Source organism: Chiloscyllium plagiosum, chromosome 14, assembly GCF_004010195.1.
Source record: "Chiloscyllium plagiosum isolate BGI_BamShark_2017 chromosome 14, ASM401019v2, whole genome shotgun sequence".
NCBI lineage: Eukaryota > Metazoa > Chordata > Chondrichthyes > Orectolobiformes > Hemiscylliidae > Chiloscyllium > Chiloscyllium plagiosum.
Window position 1 is genome coordinate 27,341,704 of NC_057723.1, and position 17,026 is coordinate 27,358,729.

Below are 17,026 nucleotides of genomic sequence, written 5' to 3' on the forward strand. Positions count from 1 at the left end.
GAGTCATACCTGAGTGTTGGAGGGAGGCAAATGTAATTCCTCTCTTCAAGAAAGGAAATAGGGAAATCCCCGGCAATTATAGAGCAGTCAGTCTCACGTCTGTCATCTGCAAGGTGTTAGAAAGGATTCTGAGGGATAGGATTTATGACCATCTGGAAGAGCATGGCTTGATTAAATGCAGTCAGCACGGCTTTATGAGGGGCAGGTCATGCCTCACAATTCTTATTGAGTTCTTTGAGGATGTTACTCGACAAGTTGATGAGGGTCGAGTGGTGGTTGTGTATATGGACTTCAGTAAGGCATTTGAAAAGGTTCCTCATGGTTGGCTCATTCAGAAGGTCAGGAGGAATGGGATACAGGGAAATTTAGTTGTCTGGATACAGAATTGGCTGGTCGAAAGAAGACAGCGAATGGTAGTAGAAGGAAAATATTCTGCCTGGAAGTCAGTGGTGAGTGGTGTTCCACAGAGTGGTGTTCTTGGGCCTCTATTCTTTGTAATTTTTATTAATGACTTGGATGAGGAGATTGAAAGATGGATTAGCAAGTTTGCAGATGACACAAAAAGGTTGGAGGTGTTATTGATAGTATAGAGGACTGTTGTAGGCTGCAGCGTGACATTGACAGGATGCAGAGGTGGCAGATGGAGTTCAACCTGGATAAATGCAGGGTGATGCATTTTGGAAGGTCGAACTTGAAAGTTGAGTACAGGATTAAAGACAGGATTCTTGGCATTGTGGAGGAACAGCAGGATCTTGGTGCGCAGGTACATAGATCTCTTAAAATTGCCACCCAGGTGGACAAGGTGGTTAAGAAAGCATATGGCGTTTTGGCTTTCATTAACAGGGGGATTGAGTTTAAGAGCCATGAGATCTTGTTGCAGCTCTATAAAACTTTGGTTAGACCGCACTTGGAATGCTCTGTCCAGTTCTGATCGCCCTATTATAGGAAAGATGTGGATGCTTTGGAGATGGTTCAGAGGAGGTTTACCAGGATGCTGCCTGGAATGGAGGGCTTATCTTACGAAGAGAGGTTGACTGAGCTCGGACTTTTTTCATTGGAAAAAGGAAGAGAGGGGACCTAATTGAGGTATACAGGATAATGAGAGGCATAGATAGAGTTGATAGCCAGAAACTTTTTCCCAGGGCAGAAATTGTTAACACGAGAAGTCATAGTTTTAAGCTGTTTGGCAGAAAGTATAGAGGGGATGTCAGAGGCGGGTTCTTTACGGAGAGAGTTGTGAGAGCATGGAATGCTTTGCCAGCAGCAGTTGTGGAAGCGAGGTCATTGGGGATATTTAAGAGACTGCTGGACATGCATATGGTCACAGAAATTTGAGAGTTCGTACATTAGGTTTACCTCACATGAGGATCAGTGGCCGGCACAGCATTGTGAGCTGAAGGGCCTGCTCTGTGCTGTGCTGTACTGTTCTATGTTCTATGAACTGCCTCTGATGTATTTACATTGTTACTTAAATAATGAGACCAAAGCTGGACACAGTATTCAAGATATGGTCCCACCAGGACCCTGTATAACTGAATCTTATTTTTCATTTCTGTTTCCATTGAAATATAGGACAACGTCACACACACACACACACACACACACACACACACACACACACACACACACACACACACACACGGCTTATCCCAGTGTTTAAAGTTGAAGGGTATAACTTGGAGCTGATGTCTTCGTTGCTTGATATTTGGGGTACCTGTGAGGCGATTGCATGAAACAATTTATCATTAATATATTATTCAGCAAATGTCACATTTAAACAAATGTGCCAGAGCATTACCCAAGCAGCCATTTAAGATTTTTGTTAAGTTTAAACTTTGCTTCCAGGAGATTTTTTTGTACATGTTATTACTTGAGACATTAAGTTCAAAATATATATTTTTTTCACATCTAGAAGTTTAATTTTATCATTGACCAGAAACTGAACTGAGTTAGCCATATAAGTAACATGGCTACAAAGGCAGGCCCAAGGCTAGGTTAGTGAGTAACTCACACCTGCCTCTTCAAAGTCTATCTATCATCTACAATCACAAGTCGAGGATGTGATGGAATTCTCTCCATTCGCTCCCCTTTGACAAACATTCACTTCCTCCACCACTGCCATTCACTCAATCTACAAGATACACTGCAGAAATTCATCAAGGCTCCTTAGACAGCTTTCCAAGCCCATTACACTTCCATCTAGAAGGACAAGGGCAGCAGTTACATGGGAATACCACCAACTGCAAGTTCTACTTCGAGCCACTCACCATGCTGACTTTGAAATATGTTGCTGTTCCTTCTGTGTCACTGGTCAAAATCCTATAACTACCTCCCTAATGGCATTGTGAATCAACCTACGATAAATGGACTGCAGCTGTTCAAGAAGGCAGCTCACCATCACCTTCTGAAGGGCAACTAGGGATACGCCATAAATGCTGACCAACCACTGACACCCACATCCCATGAATGCATTAACTTAACAAAGTAAATCAGTGGGAAAGAGGTAAGGTACTGTTGACACTGTAAGCCAGCATGTCCTTGGGTCCTGATCGACTTCATATTATGATCTTAAAAGAAATGGCTAGTGAGACAGTTTATGCATTAGTTTTAATTTTCTAAAACTCCCCAGTTTCAGAGTCGATCCTATTAGATTGCAAAATAGCAATTGTAGCTACATTTCTCAACAAGAGAGAGATACAAAAAACAGGAAACTACTGGCTAATTAGTTGAATATATGTCATAAGAACTTGTAAGAAAATATTATGAATGACATTCAAGCAGGACACTTAATGTTCAAGGTAATTGAGCAAAGTCAAAGTAGTTTTGTGAAAGGGCAATTATTTTTAACCAACTTATTTAAAGGAGAACTGTTGGATATACTGTACTTAGATATTCAGTCAGCATTTGATAAAGTGTCACATAAAATGTTATTACAGAAAATCAAAACCTATTATGTAGAGGATAACCTGTTGGTATGAATAGAAGGTTGGTCAGCTACCAGGAGACATAAAGTTGCCAAAAAATGAGCCTTTTTCTGTTTGGCAACATGTAACAATGGTGTACCATCATCGATCTGTGCTCTGACCTCACCTTTTTATATAAATTACTTGGATGAAAATACTACATGTATTGATGCTAAATTTGCAATAGGTAAGAATGTAAGTTGTGAAGAGAACATAAGGAGAGAACAAAGGGATATAAATTGGTTAAAGGAGTGGGCAAAGATCTGAAAAATTGTGTATTTTATGGGCAAACATGAAATTGTCCATTTTGCACAGGAAGAATAAAAAGAGTCATATTTAAATGATGCGAAATTACTGAGTTCTGAGGTGCAGAGATACAAGGGCGTTCTAATGTTTAAACTGCAAAAATTCAATATATAGGTACAGCAAATAATTAGAAAAGCTAATTGAATGTTAATATTAATTGCAAGGGGAATTGATTAGAAAAATAGGTCAGTTAGCTTCAGTTATACAGGGTATTGATGAATTGACATTAGGACTACTGTGTACATTATTGGTGGCCTTAAAGGAAGAGCATTAATGTATTGGAAGTAATTCAGAGAAGATTTTCTCAACTATTGGCTGGAATTGGTGGATTACTGATGAGGAAAGGTTGGACAGGATAGGCTAATGTTTAGAAAAGCAAGAGGCGACTTGAGTGAAGTATGCAAGATCCAGATGGTCTTGACAGGCTAGAAATGCGAAGGATGTTTTGGGTTGTGGGAGACTGTAAAACTAGGCACCACTGTTTCAAAATATGGGGTCACCCATTTAAGACACAGGTGAAGAGAATATCTTCTTTGAGGGTCATGAGTTTTGGAACTTGCTTTCTGAAAAGGTGGAGGAATGAGAGTCATAGAGATGTACAGCATGGAAACAGACCCTTCGGTCCAACCCGTTCCCTTGAATATTTTCAATGCAGAGTTAAATTCTTGATAAGTAAGAAAATTAAAGGTTGTCAGCAGCAGGCATGAATATAGAGCAAGCAGATCAGCTAAATTTTAAAGCAAGCTGGAGATGCTGTCTGGCCTACTGCTTTTTATTTGGGTATAAAATTTACAGCCTAGTTCTCTTAATGTTACCGGTGGCCAAAAGGTAGGAAAACATGTTGGATGGTTTTCAAGAAACAAACTCAGCTGTTCTCAAATTTTAGAGAAACAACCCTTTGGGAATTGATGGAAACCTTTATATCTAATGATGATATTGTAGAAACTGGTTTTAGGCAAAACCTGTCCCCATTATCTCTCTCGAAATAGATACAAGTTTCTGTATGATACAGTATAAAGCATCATGTGCAAAATGGCTGGCAAAACATGACCAATTATAGGAAACAGACAGTGATTAAGTTTTTGACTTTGCTTTATGCCCATTTACATGGAATGAATAACCAGTGTTCAAAAGATTAGCAGTTCTTAACCTTTTGCATCTTGAGTGGTACCAACCATTTTGCCAAATAAACCCTGGTTCCACTGTGATAAAAATAAACCCCTGCTCATTCCAATGAATGTATTTTTATGTTCACATAATTTTAACATTGTATTAATCATAGTGGAAATTTTTGAGCACAGCCCAGTCTTCTAGTTTCTTGATATACGAGCGTTTAATAACTTCCTGATGGATTTCCGTCTAAAGTGAGAAAATGTTTTACCAAATATATACAGAAAAGGAAAACTGAAAGAATGGTTGTGAATGGTATTGTTGGTGGGGGAGCTGTGGAACAGCTTCAAAATGGCATGATCACTGATAATATTGCATGTTTAGCTTTTTTTTCTGAATGCAGCATGAAGAAGCTGCATTTTTCATTGGAACTCCACAATTCATGATTTAAATATTGCAATTTGTATCGCACTTAATGTGTTGTCTTTTGAGATGTTAAATTGCAGATAATTTGTTCAACATCTCCTTTAAAGGTTTTACGGCAGTTTCACCAATTTGACTTTACTATTATATGAAAAGAACTTTATGTAAACAGACCATTCATCCCATTGTGTCAATGCCAGTCAACAAAGATCTGACTGCACTAATCTAATTTTCCAGCTCTTGGCCCACAGCCCAGAGGCAATGGCAATGCAAAGAAATGTTTCAAGAATTTCTGACTCGGGTAGCGAGTTCAGACTTGCACCACCAAAAAAGAAAATATTTGAGAGCAAAGAATCTGAAATCTCAAATGTGTCATCTTAAAATGTTATTTGTCTGATGAATGAAAGGGGAAAACAGTCAAGGCAAGAAGAGATTTGTTCAGTGCAAGAATGGCTACCATTGAAATAATGCCTGTCAGAAAGGTCTTTTTGTGTCTTGGAGACGAGATACACAGTTGAAAAATTATTTGGACTATCCTGTACCTACGTGCACTGCAGGTTACCAAATGGTAGGATACCATTTGCAAATGCAAAACTTGCGCCCCCACCTCCCGCCTCACTTCCCTCCAAGGCCCCAAGGAATCCTTCCATATCCGTCACAAATTCATTTGCACCTCCACACACATCATTTACTGCATTCGCTGCACCCGATGTGGCCTTCTCTACACTGGGGAAACAGGCCACCTACTTGCGGAACGTTTCAGAGAACACCTCTGGTACGCCGGCACCAACCAATCCAACCGCCCCGTGGCTGAACACTTTAACTCCCCCTTCCACTCTGCCAAAGACATGCATCGCCATCGCCAGACCATGGCAACACGACGCCTGGAGGAAGAGCGCCTCATCTTCCGCCTAGGAACCCTCCAACCACAATGGATGAATGCAGATTTCTCCAGCTTCCTTATTTCCCCTACCCCCACCTTATCTCAGTCCCGACCCTCGGACTCAGCCCCGCCTTCTTGACCTGGGCGGCACGGTGGCACAGTGGTGAGCACTGCTGCCTCACAGCGCCAGAGACCCGGGTTCAATCTCTCCGCCCCCACCCCCTCTCCCGCCTGTTACCCTCTCTTTAACCTCCTTCCACCTATCGCATTCCCAAAGCCGCTCCCCCAAGTCCCTCCTCCCTACCTTTTATCTTAGCCTGCTTGGCACACCCTCCTCATTCCTGAAGAAGGGCTTATGCCCGAAACATCAATTCTCCTGCTCCTTGGATGCTGCCTGACCTGCTGTGCTTTTCCAGCAACACCTTTTTCAGTTCTGATCTCCAGCATCTGTAGTCCTCACTTTCTCCCGGTAGGAGACTGCACTCAAACATACTTTTGGATCTACTAAGGTCTCTGTTTTCCTCCATATTCATTGCCAAAATTGAACCATTTCCTAATGGATGCCCCATCCTTGCCAAGTTTGCTCCCTTCATTATTATGCCTGCATGATTCACAGGTCAACTTTTCAGTGTGCAAAATATTATAGCTCCAGGAAGGGAGTGTTGCTTCAGGGAGTTTTAACAATCTTAACTAATAGGATGAGTTAGATTTGTTTCGTTTTGTTGGTAGGAATAACATTTTTCTTGCTTTGTTGGTTGTGCTTATTTTGGTATTTGGCCTGTTCTTTAGTCAGAGAAGTCCGTGGTACTTTTAGGTTTGTTTGCTTGAAGAGATATTTGATCAATAAACAAATGGTGGTAGCAGTATGTACCATCTACAAGATGTACTGCATCAACAAGGCTCCTTCAATAGCTCCTTCCATACTTGCAACATCTGTCATTCAGAAGGATAAGGACATCAGATGCATAGAAATATCACCACCCGCAACTATATTGCTGTTTCTGCACTGGTCAAAATCATAAATCTCCCTTGCTAACAGCACTGTGGGTGTACCCAAACTCCAAGGACTTCAGTTCAGGAGGGCAGCTCATTATCATCTCCTTGAGGAATTAAGAATACGCAGCGAATGCAATCCTCACCAGCAAGGCCTATATCCCATGAACTAATAAAAAAAAAACCTTAAAATTAGCTAATCATTGTGTCATTGTCACTTTGCTTTCTAAATAAACAAATGTCGTCTTATGAAACAACATATTGGTGCACTAACATATCATACTGTACTTCTGTGCCGTCTCAGTAAATGAGATGTCCTTGCATCATAAATTTATAATCCTAGTTCAAACATCTGACAAAGTTAAAATAGGTAGTGGGTTCATTTAGATGTACTGGGTTCTCTTCAAGTTCTGGCATATGTCAACCTTCATGTTAGAATTGTTGATTTTGAGGGAAACTAATAACTTTATGGAAATTAACTTCATTAGAAAATATTTTAAATTCTCAGGAAGCAAAATGGCTATGCTGTTTCAATTATAGTGTTGCTGATGTAGCAAAGATAAGTTCTTGAAATGTTACCAATGTACTTCAAGTACTTAGAATGAGCACATTATATGAATGCAAGGCACATCATTCAAGTGTATGAGATGGCAAAAACAATATTAAAATACTTTAAATCTACAAACCTGGGAGTAGAAGACTTGCACAGGTGCTCATTTATATAAGCCACTAAACTGTTTGTTTCATTTGTATCATTTTGCATAAGGATTCTCTGGGATTTCTCTTAATTTTCCCTGCGTCAGTTCAGTTAATCCTGTAGTTTAACTTCTGTTACCACTCCATCATGGCAGAAAAAAGCTGCTGTTTTTTTGTGTTAAGTCCTGCTACGTATTTTGTTCTTAAACTTCCCAGGCCACCTGTTCTTTAGAAGGCAGGTGAATGAGTGACCTGCAGTTGATGCTGCTATCTATCAGAATGGACCTGGGATGACTTCTTTCTCCGACCAATTCAATATAAGGGAGACTACAAGCATCCATATTCAGAGCTTGAACCTATAATCCAGTTATTCATTGTGATTATTTCTTCCACTCATTACTTGCTATTTAATAACTTTGAGATTAGCTTAGTTGGCTAAATGGGCTAGAATGTGATGCATGATTATGCCAGTGATATGGGTTTAATTAATGTACTGGCTATGGTAGATCATAGATGTTTTCCTCTTCACCTTGCCTCATGCTTGAGAATTGGTTCCCATCAAGCCAATTATCATTTAGTAATGGAGAGACATGTTTTGTGGACTGTGGCCAATCACCTTACCTAATAAATTTCTCTGAGTACTTCAATTATATTATCCTGTATTACCAACATCACAAATGTGTTTTCATCTAGTAACTGTCAGTTTGCATAGTTATTATCCTAAAACACTAAAATTACTTTGACATGTTTCATGGTGGGTCTGATGTCCTAAGCATTTAGCCTATCACAATTAGCATTTTATAGATCCCTTTCCAAGCAAGTAAAATCAAAGATAGGATTTTGTGTATTAATATATGTAGCTTCCAGTACAGGCAGATACTGTAAGCCCACCTCATTTAAATCATTTATCAGTGTAATTCTCACACTCAAATATTCACTAAATGTCATCCAGTTGTGGAATCTCATCTAATGTTGGATATAGTTGTGACATTTGTAAATAGTTCTGGTTTAATACAGTCAGTACCTTGCTTGTTCTTTCAGACAGAAAGAATACATAGTGCATTATGCCTATTTTCAATTCAATAAAAAAGGCGACAGCCAGTTCACTTCTCTGAATATTGTCTTAACCAAACAGCCTTAAACAAAACCTGGAAATTAACTGTCAATCATCATTAACTAGCACATGCTTCATGGTAATGCCTCTACTAATCAGAATACACTTGTCAACTAAGCAGCACTCTCCTCTCATTTGCATGTATGTTGGTTTTCTCCTCAAACTTGTGTTCTTATGAATTATCCTTTGAGTGATAGACAAAAAGCTTTGACAAATTGTCTTTTTCAGCCATAATTAAGTTCTGTACTGCTAACTGAATATTTAATTTTTAACCCTATTCCTTTGATCTCAACCCATTTATGTTGCTCCTCCAGTTACTGATTCTATCATATCAAGAATTTTGCAGTGCTGTCAAGTTTGTTGGCTTATGTAATCAATTGTGCAAATAGCTGTTTATCCTTGCCTGTTGTATATTCTAATATAACCCATCTCATGTTAAATGTTGTCTTCTTTCTGTGATTGCATAACCCATACAGGGGACTATTTTGGTAAGATATTTAATTTATTTAAAGCTTTACATACAAATCACTAAATGGACTAATTGCTTCTAATTGCATTTTTCCCATTTTCATGCAGGGTTAGAATTTTTTTTTTCTAAAGTTTTGGTTGGATTTTCTATTTTGAGTATCCCAGTAGCAGAGCTTTTGCAGCCCGTGCCATGGTATAATTTAGAACTCATTTAATAACTGCTATCTGGCATTCATTCATCATATGGAACTCTGTTGAAAATAGATAACCAAATGCAATTTTGATGTGTAGAATTTAGTAGCCCCATTCAACTGACTTCATATAATTTTGGACCCTGCTTTGAGATGTTCTTCTACATTAGCCATACATGATGCAAATTTATACATCTTTAACACTATGTTCAACTAATGACTTATACAACTTAGTTACAGTTTTAAATACACTGTTGATATTATATGCTGCTTAAAAACACATTCTACATTTATTCTTTAACCTTTTGAGATTTATTTTACCATCTTTAACAAGACTTCCGATAACATTCTTCATTCTCCAGGAGGCAAAAGAGAGGCAGGCAGGTTATCTGTTCTCTGGGCCTCTGATAGTGTCAGTCTGTAACCAGTAACTAGAATTTGCCCAAGAACAGTTCAAAGTAACTCACTTGGTTATTTTCTACCAATGTCTTGGGTATAGCAGAGGCTGTGGCTATCAAGTATTCTTTATTGCAAACTATAAATTCAAAACATAATGAATTGTTGAATCCTGAGACAAATTTTATAGATATTTGTTCATAGTTTGAAATTAGGATAGTGAACCCTGGTGCCTTACCCCAATTGAGTATGCTAACATTGTTATTGCTTGAGTACAACTTCAAGTTATTTACCTTAATTGCTGAATTGCTTTATTTTTTACTTTAATTGTCCATAGTGATGCTGGTGTGAGCCAGTCGCAGGATGACAGCATCGTTGGAACAAGGCAGTTTAGGCACAGTGTTGCTGTAATGCCTTTCACTGGAACGCTTTCCTCGAGTAGTCCTGACCTGTTGCAACCTGCTACTAGTTTGCTTGATTTCACGAATCCTACAGGTAAAAACAAAGCCTGGAAATATTTCTTTAGCTATAGATGAAATTCAAAATAATAATTTTTTAGATTTGCATGTCCTTCAGAGCTCAATATAATGAAAATAATAATTGACCTTGAGACTTCCTTCAACAATTTTCATATGGAAAGAAGGAAAATAAAAGGTCAGAACAGACCACAGCACTTCAGTAAAAATTAAGTGCATGTGCTATTGCTATGTGGTCATGGAAAACAAAGTATTAAACATCCAAGGGTTTTTGTAGGGCTAACTCTGCATGTGATAATGTACTATATTTATAGAATACTTTTTAGAATTCCAATGGAGAAACCTTTCTTTAAACAAAAATGTAAACCTTACTGAATGATCCCAAAGTAGGATTTTCTGAGAAAAATTAAAATTTTTGTAACTTTTATTTCAACCCAAATTAAAGTCAACACAAATCAAACATGAATTGACAGGCAGATGATACTTGGAATAAAATGTTAAATTTCACTTTAAATATAGGATGCAACAAAGAATTATCTTGCATAGCCAGAAACATCACTCACATCCACAACTTGTACAACTTCATAGCTCCATAGTTCCATATTATGCTGTTCTTATTCTCAATGGTTGTTCAGGAGTCCTGTATGACAATACTTTTTATCCTCCGGAGTACTATACAGTTCCTATCAACAAGGCACTTTTCTATGAATCCTGTCTTCCTCACAACATGGTAGCCTTGATGGAGTAGTTTTCTAGAATTCCCTTTCAACAAATCACCAGTTGGTTTGACAGCTTCCAGTTAAATGCATAGCTGTTTAATGACTCCAAGATATTTACACAGTTTTCAAGAATTTGGAGTTTTTTTTTTAATCCAGCTTGCCTCAAAGATCCTCTTTTTCTTTTCATGCAAATAGAAAAAAAAGACCTCTTCCTGAGGGAGATTTACTATTACTTCTCACAAGAATCCTGTGTAATCCTCTTTCTGACTCTCTCTCCTTTCTGTTTGTGTCTAAATCTGTATGCTATTCATATTCTATCTTCAGTTCTTTCTTGCAACTTTTAAGGGTCTGATCACATGACCATTATCACTGCCTCCTTCCTATTTGTACTGCTTCCAGGCCAAGGTTGCTAGATTTCATACACCAGTGCTACTTATTACCAAGAAAATTATCATACTTTTACAACTCATGCAAAGCCTTAATATTCGTCTCAAACATTCTGAAAAACAGTTAGAAATTTTGCAGGCATGCTAAAGAAAGTATTAGTGTTCCTTATTGTGTTGCTTCTAGGTCAAGATTATATCACTTTTTATTGCTATCAAACTTGAAGGTGCTCCCATTAAATGTTTAAAAAACTGACCCAAAGCTTACAAAAAGAATACTTCACATGGTCTCAGGTTGATAGGTAGTGAAGAAGGCATTTAGCACGCTTGCCTTCATTGGTTAGAACATTGAGTAAAGGAGTTAGGATATTGTGTTGCAGTTGTACAGTACGCTGGTGAGGGCACTACATGCAAGTCTAGTCGTCCTTCTATAGGAAGGATGTCATTAAACCTGAGAGGGTGCAGAAAAGATTTACAAGGACTGGACTTACAGCAAGAGGCTGGCTTGACTGGAGTATCGGAAGTTGATGGACAACCTTTTGAAAGTTTATAAAATCATGAAAATGGATATGATGAATGGCCAAAGACTTTTTCCTGGGATGGGAGAGTCAAGAATTAGAGGGCATAGATTTAAGAGGACCGAGGAAAGATTTTAAAAAGGACCTGAGGGGTAACTTTTCCATGCAGAGGCTGGTGCATGTATGGAATGAGTTGCCAGAGGAAGTGGTGGAGGTAGGTAAAATTACAACATTTACATGGAATCTGGATGGATATATGAATAGGAAGGGTTTAGAGGGATATGGCACAAATGCTGGCAAACGGCACTAGGTTAGGTTGGGATGTCTGGTTGACACATTTGAGTTGGACCAAAGGGTCTTATTCCATGCTTTATGACTCTGACATTCAGAATTTTTGATTAAATCAATGCATTTGGAGAATTGGAAATCTTCACTTCTTAAAAAATACTGAACTTAAGGCATTATTGATATTCTTTTATAGAGATGATCTGCGAAGTTATACAGATGGACACTGGAAGTATTAGTTTTATGCGCTTTTTACTTTTCGACATAGAATTAATTTTTGAATGCTAGGGGCTATTTTGGAAAGGGAACATTCACAACTTGTATGAATATTTTCAATAAGATTATAAAAAATAATATTCAATTTTTTTTTAATTGCAATTAGTTCCAGATCTCTGAGAACCATGCTTGCCAGTGACTTCCAACAGGGGGGAAATCTCATTAAAATGTATAAAATCCTGATGGGACTGGACAGGTTAGATCTAGGAATAATGTTCCCGATGCTGGGGACATCCAGAACTAGGGGTCACAGTTTGAGAATAAGGAGTAAGGCATTCAGTACTCAGATGAGGAAGAATTTCTTCGCTCAGAGTTGTGAACCCGTGGAATTGTCTACCACAGAAAGCTGTTTAGGCCAGTTCATTAGGTATTTTCAAGAGGGAGTTGGATATGGCCCTTGTGGCTAAAAGGATCAAGGGGTGTGGAGGGAAAGCAGGAGTGGGATACAGAAATTGTATGATCAGCCATGACCACATTGGTGCAAACTCAAAAAGGGCCAAATGGCCTACTCCTGCACGTACTTTATATGAATTCTGATACCCAACGTCAGTGCTGCCAAATTGCTAATCACTGTGCAAGGACCCTTGGAGCAGTTGCAGCATATGTTAGTTCCAAGAGATATATAGACCTAAATGTTGGTATAGCAAAAACAGATTCTCTGGTCATTATCATTCTCTGGTCTTAGCTGATTGTGCTAAGTAGCTTTGCACAAATTGGCTGCTTTGTTTCCTATATTAGAGTCGTGATTATACTTGTAAGTACTCATTAGCTGTAAGTTGAATTGAAATGTCCAATGCTGGTGATAAACCAGCATGCAAATATGAGTCTTTACATTTGTGAAACTTAAAATACTGATTCAAGAAATCTGATACTTCAACTTTGGGTAAATATAACAACTTAGCATTCTGTCCTCTTATTCATCTCCCAAAAAATCAGCCGTTACATGTAACATTCGGTTTGCCTTGTTCCTTTTTATGGATGTCATTTTCTAAAATCAGAAGTTCCCAATAGAGCAAGGGAATTTAAACAATAGTTCTAATAGAATTGTTTTTATTTTTGAGATTTTGAAATGAATTTCTCAACAAAAGCTAAATAACTCACCTTGTTGATTATTTAAGATCCATGAATTTTAAGCTTAAAATGTATGATTATATATTTCTTAGGGTGTTATGGTTTCACATGATTGAAATTCTTACAGTTGGGTTACTGTAAATATTTTGAATATATTTTCAATAATTGATATTGAATTTATGTAATTTCCTTTTGTCTGCTCTGTTCCTAAACATTCGGCATCACAGTTGCAGGTTTTTATAGTGAGTATTCATCTGTTCTTCGGTGTCTCTGTTCTTGTATTGCATGCTTGTTTCCTTGTACTGTAAGCTCACTTTATGTAGCTCCTTCATAAACCTAATTACAGGTAACAAATGTTTACTTTGTGTATTGCTTTTATTTGGCTTTGTGGAGACTGATTGTTTAAAAATCCCTATGGGCTGAATTTTTGTCAGCCTCTGAATGACATGAGCAACAGAGAGTCAGTTGGGAAAAATATGACAAGATCAGAAAAATCAGATACATGGCATTGAGAAAATAAAATCCAATTTTGCACCTCAGGTTTGAGCAGCAAGATGAGAATGTCACTTAATGGAGAGAGCTATTTTTGTGTGCACTTAGTCCTCATTGTTACCTACTCTCTCATGTAGCATGTGACAATTTACCCAACATGAAAGTCAAAATGGGTACCTGGCAGCTCCATCTTACCACTTGTTATTCCTGATCTCTTTCAACCAGCAGTTCCCAACTCACCAGGGCACACTGCATGGGCACTGACCACCTGCACCCTCCAACCTCCATGTCTCAAGAGGTTAGTATTAGTCATGTACCAATATCACCAGATCATCATGACAGATCTTCAACTCTCATATTATTGAAATGGATAGCTGTAATCTCTCCTTTGGAGCACATTGACATCTTGCATTGAAATGCTGCTGCTTTGCAGGGATAGGAGCACAACTTGTGGATTGGAGCAGGGTGCATCTTGACTATTAGCTTGCACTGTTAGGGCATGCTGACTTCATGCCCACCTGGATGCTCAGATTATCCCTGCCTTGCCTTTTAACCATTATCATGTCATTCAGAACTTAGATGATCACTATACTTTTGTCTTGCCGCTTAACACTGACACAATGTTTGCAAGCATTGAACAGTTAAGAGTGCATACATGTTGCTTTACAGTATTGTGCTACATCTGTGTCATACCTGCAGCATGTGTGAGCTGTTTAAAAGGAAAACACTGACTGTGCTTCAAATAATTGATTATGTTTGAAAGTCTAAGTGGGGGGAGGAATCCTCAGTCATGTGAAGGGGGACTTCAGTCATTTTAGGGAGAATTTGCACAATAAGATGAGGACATCATCTGCTATCAGTCCAATAGCTTGGACACAAATCAGTTAGATGCTTTGGGTGGTCAGTGTCAAGGGTTCTTTAACACTGCATCCAAAAAGTGTGCCACAATCACCTACGAGTCCACTGCAATCAAACAGGGAATTAGTGCTAAATTAGTGAGGAGCTCATAAAAATCAATCACGGGCCTGGTTACTCATCAGTCAAGGGTGTCTTCTGGGGTAGACCACAGTCAGTCCTGACTAGTGACTCGATGTTATGTTATGCTATGCTGGCCATGGGGAAAGAACATTACTCTCTTAGAGAGGATTCAAACATGGTGTGATGCATGTGTAGTTTGATTGTTGTCGCTGCACTTACTCTGACAGTCGGTCAGACAGATGGTGATGCCAAGTGGCAATACATTTAGAAATCTGACTTTCTATTTGTAATGAAGTGTCTTCTGTGTCACCCACATGTGCTCAGAAGATTTTCTTCCTCATTCGCCATCTCTGATGTGTACTGTGAAGTGCTGTTAGTGGCTGGCAGTGATTAATCTGCTGCATAGCTGGGCCTTAAGTATGGCACCAGCAGTGAAAATCCCAGCAAATCCTATAGTGGCAAGTACGCTGCTGCTGACAAGTGCTAGGTCAAGTCAGAGCATGCCGTGAGGCGTGGTGCATATATAATGAGGTAAAGGGCAGAGCATCACGTGAGAGAACTTGCTCGAACTCTCAAGCTCTTCATGCAACTGGATGCAATTGCCCATTAGCTCAACATCCATTTGATGACATGACACTTCATACAATCTATGTGCAACACCTTGAACTGGAATTTGTCTGTCTTGCTTACCATATTTCACTTCCCCACCATGTATCGGGTTGCTGATCTCAGTCAGTTAACTGTATCAAGAGTTGAAGTAATTGCTTTTGTGGCTGGTAATTTCCCAAAAGGGAAAATGAAAATCAAATTGAGGATTGTTCTCAATCTGTTCCATGCGTTCCTTTGGAACCAGCTGAAATATAGAGCCTTGAAGCAAGTTATCAACCTTGCATTCCTGCCGTTGGAAATATGTGGTATGGCAATGCAAGGAACTCCAAAAAGAAGATAGAGGAATTTTATAAGTTCATTTCAAAATGGTCCACTTTTGTTTCTATTGAGATTTGTTTTCAATAACACATCCTCGTTGCAGCTGTTATTCAAATCTCTCATTATATTTGTGCTGTAACAACTGATATTTTCATCATGCGTAGGCTTAGCGCTTTCCTGTTTTTTTTTCAAGATCTAACTTTACAAATAACATTTTAATCCATGTGAAAACTTGAGATATTGGAGAGACACATTTTCGCCCTAAATTGCAAATTTTCACTCTATTTGCCTCAAGGTGTTAAAAATGGGAATAGAATACTTTCTCTCATGTCACACTGTGTTAATACATTCTGATCCAGCACATCCTAATTGGAATATAGGTTAAGGAGAGGATAAGACCCTTTTATACTGGTCTAGTGTTGCTGGCTGAGCTCTTGATAACATTAAAATCTATTCCTTATATTCACAGAGGTTAGCAGCCAAAAAGACCCCCAGGGTGAAATTGGTCTGTGTCCATCTCTCTAAATGTGAATCAGCTGCCTGTTACAGGAAAGCTGATTTTCTTTTCCAGAGACTCGTGTGAATGTATGCCTGAATTCTGTGGCCAATGACATATCCAATGACATATCGTCCAGCTAGTTGAGCATCTGTGATAGTGAACATTGTGGTCTCTGTAACTGAGGTTGAAATCATGTGTAACCCATTGCAAAACTCTGCATGTCAAAATTCACATAAAATTCTGTTCATCCTTCATCCCTGTCCCACAGTTTGGTACTTTTTTAAAAAAAAAACTAATCCTATTTTCACTTCCTTCCTCGGTTTTACCTTTGTAACCTTTAGCCCAATAACAACATATTCTCTAAGTTGTGAGGCCATGTAGCATCTGGGAAGCTCCATATGTACCACTTGGCATTCAGGCACATAGTTTGTGCTTGCAGAAGTTGTTACCATGTGCAGACCTCTGAGGTCCACACAGTAGGAGGAAAAATTAAGAACATAGAACAGTACCATGCAGTACAGACTCTTTGGCCCTCAACATTGTGCCGACCTTTTATCTTACTCTAAGAACAAATTAACCTACATATTCTTCATTTTACTATCATCCATATACCTATCCAAGAGTCACTTAAGTCTCTCAAATGTACCTGACTCTACTACCACTGCTGGCAGTGCATTCCACGCATTCACCACACTCTTCCATCTCCCCTCAACCTTCCTCCAATCACCTTAAAATTATGCCCCTCGTGATAGCTGTTTCTGCCCTGGGGAAAAAGTCTCTGGCTATCCACTCTATCTATGCCTCTCATTATCTTGTACACCTCTATCAAGTCACCTCTCATCCTTCTTTGCTGCAGTGA

At 38.7% G+C, this 17,026-nt stretch overlaps 1 protein-coding gene across 9 annotated transcripts in view; it reads left to right on the forward strand.

The window, feature by feature from the left end:
• The window catches only part of LOC122556577 (rap guanine nucleotide exchange factor 6-like), a 375,201-nt gene that overhangs the window by 286,574 nt on the left and 71,601 nt on the right, over positions 1–17,026 (forward strand). For 6 of the 9 annotated variants that reach the window (XM_043703419.1, XM_043703411.1, XM_043703415.1 and 3 more), the window contains 2 exons: positions 9,881–10,038; positions 13,499–13,513. In XM_043703419.1, coding sequence (XP_043559354.1) covers positions 9,881–10,038; positions 13,499–13,513 — 173 coding nt within the window. The remainder of the gene's footprint in view (positions 1–9,880; positions 10,039–13,498; positions 13,514–17,026) is intronic. The other 3 variants (XM_043703410.1, XM_043703413.1, XM_043703418.1) reach the window with 1 other exon arrangement.